The sequence below is a fragment of the Pteropus alecto genome, unplaced genomic scaffold (genome assembly GCF_000325575.1).
Source record: "Pteropus alecto unplaced genomic scaffold, ASM32557v1 scaffold134, whole genome shotgun sequence".
Taxonomy (NCBI): Eukaryota; Metazoa; Chordata; class Mammalia; order Chiroptera; family Pteropodidae; genus Pteropus; species Pteropus alecto.
Window position 1 is genome coordinate 13,206,450 of NW_006436283.1, and position 6,000 is coordinate 13,212,449.

Here is a 6,000-nt window from a genome sequence, read left to right on the forward strand (position 1 = left end):
TCGCTTTAGTGCTCATGGGAGGGGCACCTCCGGGGACACAAGACCCCACCAGACTCGTGACCTGACTCGGCTCCCCCTTGAATCTGATAGGGACCCATGGGTGGCCTGTGAGATGGAGCTACATGGACTTGCCTTCTCTCTCCTCCCTCCCTTTCAGCACCCACCCAGAGCACTCCATTATTCAAGGCCTGCACCCCCAAAACCTCCTAGCCTGGGCATCCTCATAGCTGTAGGCCTTGTCTCTACCATGCTCACCATCCCTCCAATGAAATGTACCTGGACCTCGAATTTCCCTCCCTGCCTGCCCTTGGCAGCTCCCCTGTCCCCTTAGGGGCCTATTTCCCTGAACTCTGTAAAGCACTAGCGAGAATCCCTGTCAGTGGGCTGAAGGCAAAGGGCGAGGGACCCCAGGCCTTCCCCACCATTGCGGTGATCTCCTGGAGTGAGGCCACCTTTGTCTCCTGCCCCAGGTGTGCCGCAGTAACCCTGCACCTTCAGGAAAGCTTCACATGTAAGAGACTAGGGGGGAGGGGAGGGGCAGCGCAGTGTGGCTGGCCTGGGCAGCAGGGTAGGGTCTTGAAGTAGTTTTCAGATCCCATCGATCCATTCACGTGCGAGGCCGGGCGAACTTTCTCTAGGCCCTCCCCATTCACACCCTCTCTACCAAACCCAAACTCTCACCTCAAAGGACCAAACCCACCCAGAATATGAGAGATCCAGGCTCGGCCCACACTCATCATGAGGACTTTTCCCGGTAGAGTGTGAGAGCTGGTTTAGAGCGATGTGATCACCGGGCACAGAGTCTGGGGGCGGGATGAACTCCTGTCAGCAGCCCCGAGAAAATGGAGGCCATGGTTAGCACAGTCCTGATGTATAATTTACCAGGTAAACGGCACTGCTATTGTATAAGAAACTCCATCCTTCTCTGCCCTCTTTCTGGCCAGCAGGTGAGAGGCACCCAGGGGCCCAAAGCTGCCTCTACACCGGCCAGGCAGTTGCCCCAGTAACAGTGTCTGGCACCCCTTGTTTTGATCCCCAGCCTATCACAAAACCCCTCTTCTCCTGGGGTTAGAGCACCAGCCTGCAGCGGCGAGCCCACAGCCTTGCAGCCTGGCACAATGGGCTCCCACGGAGTACACAGTGTTTCTTATTGTGGCATAAAATGCCATAAAGTCAGGACAAAGACGAAGCCCAGAGCCTCGATGTGCCTGCTGCTTCCTGCCGGGCAGAGAATCAAGCGATTGTTTAAAAGCCAGTGGTGAGGCAAGTGGCCAATTAGCACGGCCTTCACCCCCACTGGCCTGTGATTCTGACCATCAGAATGGGGTTCTGCCATTCAGATCAATTGCGGAGAGGATGGAGTCTGCTTTCACTGCTGAATTTAGAGGCCCTGAACCAGCAAGGTGACCAGCCCTGCAGATGCGGACTTAACATTACCATGCCCTTGGCACCTCCGCCCATTTCCTCTGCCCCATTAAGGTGATGTAAGGGATTTCTAGAACATTCCTGAGACTAGGGAATTATACATCTGTTCACAACTGCTGTGGAAAAACAATTCATTTTTCATTGTCTTCTTTCTCATAGTTGTCAAGAAATTTCCCACAACCCAGACCAGAAGAAAATGAAAGTAGGTTTGGGGGTCAGTCTTACCATTTGGAGGGGGTTTGCTAATTTACTCTCTTTCTGTCACTGTGTTGAACCTAATATGTGGAAGGAAGTAATGACCACCACCCGGAGGCGAAAAATAACCCCGCAAAGCTGGGGACACTCTAGCTGCAGCAGTCAGGAAGGCGAGTCCCAGTACGCTGGACGCAGAGGAGATAAGAATTTTGATTCATCCCGACAGCAAGGAAAAGGGCCGACAAAAGCGAAGATGGTTTTGTCGGACCTACAATGACTTGCTGCAGGTCGTTCTCCTTTCCTTTTGCTGGAATTCTGCAGCCTCCAGTACTTGGGGGAGCCTCTCAGGTTATTTTCCAAACCCCGGAAGGGGGCCCTTTCGCTATTACCGGAAGGGACCACATTCGATCACAAGCTGGGGACTTTATTGAATTTTTCTCACCGTGGGGCCCAATCCAGTAGGTCTGTCTGCTGGATTCAGAGATTGAACAAGGAAAACAGGTCTCCTGAGAAAGGTCCCTCGAAGCAGGCAAACCTGTCTTCAAACGGGTTCGTTATCCCATAGAAAACCCAATGAAGAAAATGTGCTAAGTTAAAGCAGGAGCGCTTGCAGTCAGACCCAGGCAGAGCTTCTCCATCGGCAAGGAAAGTGAACGTTACAGTGAACAGAGTGGGAAGAGACAATTCGGTCCCCAGAGGCTCTTCTAGGGGAGAAATTTTACAGCTGCCGGCCCTAAAAGGTTGAGAACAGCCACTCCCGCACTGACTTTGCCACCAGAATCACCTGGGGACTTACCCAAAGTAGATTCCTGGGCCTCTCAGAGATTCCGAGTCAGGCCAAGGGGATGAGTCCCTGGTGATCCCGACGCAGCCAGTTACGGGGATGCTTTTGGGAACCCCAATAGACCTGCCTGGAGAAGCTGAACCAGCTCAAAACTGCACAGGGTGGGGCCCAGATGACGACGCTAGAGAACCCAGTTTACTCTTCGGGGCCCGCAGTCCCCAGAACTCGGGGGGCCATCTTCAGAGGCGCAGGGAGGACCATCCCCTCCGTGCACAAAGAATCCCAGTCCCGGGTGCGACCGCGGGTGTCCAGCGGAGCCGGGTGAGGGCCCAGTGCCTCCTCGTGATCTCCGGGGGCCACTTTCTGGCCAGCTGCCCCCGACGCCCAGCACTGCCGCTAGGGCCGACCCAGAGTTGCTGCCACCCCCCACCCCACCCCCGGCAGCTGGGAAGGGAGCGAGCGGGAAGGGAGCTGTGCGGTGGAGAAAAGACCTTTGTGTCGCGGGCGCGCACACCCCCTCTAGGGGAAAACGCCTGCGCGTCTCGCCTCTCGGTCCCAATCGCGGCATTTGGCGCGAGCCCCTGCCCCGGAAAGGGCGCGACGGTGAGCCGACCTCGGGCGCCGGGGAGGACTCCGGGCCGAGGCTCGGGCAGGGTCTCCGCGCTGCGCCTGGCTGGGCCCCTCCCCAACCCCCGCCCCGGAGGCGCCCGCGGCCCTCCCGGGTTCGAGGAAACCTCCTGCTCCTCTGCGCGCCCGCGTGGCTTCCGCTGGCCAGGGGCGCCCCCTAGTGCCCAGCGCGGGCCGCTGCCGCCCTGCTGTCCCGGGAGAGCTGAGCGAGACTGAGCCTTTCTCCTAGGGGCCGAGCTCGGGGGTGGGGAAGGGACACCCCGGCCAACGATCTCGGGCCGCAGGGGAGACTGACGTTTTGGGGGGGCAAGAGTAGAGCATCCTTGGGGTGGTGCTTAAAAAGGAGTCTCCACGGAGGCGGCTCTGCGAGTGTCCTGCGCTGCGAAGCTGCCCTCCCGCGTTGCTCGAGAGCTATCATTTGCCATCTCTCTTCAGTAAGCGGGGACTAGCTCTAGGATCCACCCACTACCCCGCCCCAGCCCCAATGTGGGGGCAGCCGGCTCTCCCCTGGAAATGTAGGTCTAGGTCCTCTCTACCTGCCCCCAGCCCTGGCGCAGCAGCGGCGGAAAAGAGCCCTGCACATAGGGACTGGCCTGGCACGCTGGTCAGACTCTGCCCATGCCCATGCCCTTGCCCAGCTTGCCGCCAGAGCCATGACTGAGAAAAGAGCCGGCGCAGCCAAAGGCAGATCCGCATGCCTTCCACCTTCCCCATCCGTCACACTCTTCTTTGGTCCCCAGCAGCCTGGCATGACTCACCTGGTTGGCAGCACTTTATTAAGATGGGTTGCCAGAGCTGAGTCACAGCTGTGACCTGCTGCCCTAGCTCATTTCGGGTAAACAGGGAGGAGAGAAAGGCAAAACATAAGGGTCCACCAGGTGGCACAAAGAGATGCCAACGTCTTTGAGGCTCTATGGTACCCATGCCAACCTTCTCATCAGGCACCCCCTCCCCTGCACCTGGGAATCGAGGCCACACACAAATGCCACAGGTGGCACCAAGGTAAGGGCAGCTGGGAAGAGTCCCTGGGTGGGGGTGCCCAGGTCTGACAACCCATCACATGACTCTGTGACCCAGCTCCCCTGACAGTTGCTTCCTAGCTGGCACGAATAACTGTCACCACAGCCAGGTCCACAGCCAGGGAGGGGAACATGCTTCCTGCAGCCATCAACACAGGTGTGGACAGGAGCAGGCATGAGGGCCAGAGCACCCCACCACCACCACCACCACCACCACCATATGCATGAGTCAAGACTATTAGCTTTGGGGGAGAGAACAGGATGGGGGAGGGAATGGCGGGGGCCACTCGTGGGGCTGGGGCTTCCTTGTGGCAGAAGTAGAAGCCCCCCTTCAATAGTCAGAAACCATTCATTTCCAAATAGTCAGGGGGCACTAACTCAAGCCGATAAGAAAAGAAATATATTGAAAACGAGAGTTTCCTCCAAGAATGAAGAAGGGTTCCCCCAACCCCATTCCATCTCCTCACTCAGACCCCACTGTCATCCCATTGCCTCTGTGCCTTCTTCTCCCTCCCTCCTATCCCATGACCCTCTGCTTCTAGCCATTTGATCTCTGAAAAACTTCCCTAAAACCTACATCTATTTTCCCCTTCCCCAAGTTAAGGAAGTGAGCTTATGTGGGGGCATTACCCTGAGAGGCTCCTCCAGCTATTCATCCTGCAAACATCTGCACCAGGCCATGTGGGGTTGTGGAGATGACTAAGGTGCTTTTGTTGAGGGACTTAGAGTCTAGCTGCCCTGGCCTGGCTAGAAGCCTAGTGCGGCAGTCTGGGAATTCCCAGACTGCGGGTCTCTGTTCCCCACACCGTTCCAGGCACTGCAGCATGTGTGTGGCTGGCCGCTGGGGCTGGGGTGGGGGACAAGGGGGCAGGAGGGGCGGCAATGCCACACCCCCTCCATGACAGATCTCGCAGTCAGCTATGGCTCTACAGACTGAGAGAGATTTTTGCTTTCCAGATTCTGAGTTGGGAGACGGAAGTGAAAGCAGCATTTATCAAAGCAACAGCCGGGTCATCTAGCAAGGGAGCTGGCCATGGAGCTCGGCGGAGACCTCGCTCCCAGCTGCCCTTTCTATGCCCCCCTGTGCCTCCCTGCCTTCCTCCTCCTCTTTACTGAAACTAAAACCATCGTGTCCAGTTACCACTTTCACCCACGCCACTCTCTCCTTGGGGTCTGGCTTGAGCATCTATGGACAGCAACAGTGACCAGCCCAGCCCCAGACAGCACAGGCCAAGTAGCCTGGGCTTGTTGAGCCCCTGGCAGGCTGTCTTGCTGCTGCCTCTCAGGCCAGATGCCCCAGGGGACCCAGCAGTCCTGACAGGCCCAGCGGCTTGGGGTCCCTCTGTTGAGGGTGCCTGTTCAGGCCTCACTCCACCGTGAGTGGAATTAAGCCGTGTATTCAGTAAACTGACTTAATTCACCCAGCTTCATTTTGTTTATTTCAATTCCCCTGGACAAAGGCTCAGGGACTCCAGTTGGGAGAAGGAAGCACATCTCACAGCCCCCACCCACCTCCACTTCTCCTTGCTCCCCGCCATCATTATTACAAGGGATGACACATCCTGGACCCCCATGGGCCGGGACACCTGGATGGCCAGCTGCCCCCCGCAGGTACCCACTTAGGACCTACTTGGTGCTTCTCTCCTTATCACATCTTAGGGCCCAGAGACCAGATCAAAAAAGGTCAGAGAAGGCTCATGATAAAACTGTGTGTGTGTGTGTGTGTGTGTGTGTGTGTGTGTGTGAGAGAGAGAGAGAGAGAGAGAGAGAGAGAGAGAGAGAGAGAATAATAAAGGATGGAGGGAACGAACTACTGATACATGCAAAAACACTATGCTAAGTGAAAGAAGCCAAACACAAAAGACTACATGTTGTATGATTCTATTTATATGCAATTTCTAGAAAAGGCAAAAGTCTAGAGACAGAAGGATCAGCGGTCGCAGGGCATTG

General features: G+C 56.6%; 1 protein-coding gene across 1 annotated transcript in view; it reads left to right on the forward strand.

The window, feature by feature from the left end:
- The window catches only part of MARCH10 (membrane associated ring-CH-type finger 10), a 76,751-nt gene extending 70,968 nt beyond the window's left edge, over positions 1 to 5,783 (forward strand). Inside the window, exons 10-11 of the mRNA XM_006912330.2 lie at positions 1,585 to 1,627; positions 5,008 to 5,783. Of these exons, the coding sequence (XP_006912392.1) occupies positions 1,585 to 1,627; positions 5,008 to 5,069 (105 nt within the window). The 3' untranslated portion in view covers positions 5,070 to 5,783. The remainder of the gene's footprint in view (positions 1 to 1,584; positions 1,628 to 5,007) is intronic.
- Positions 5,784 to 6,000: the final 217 nt, after the last annotated feature.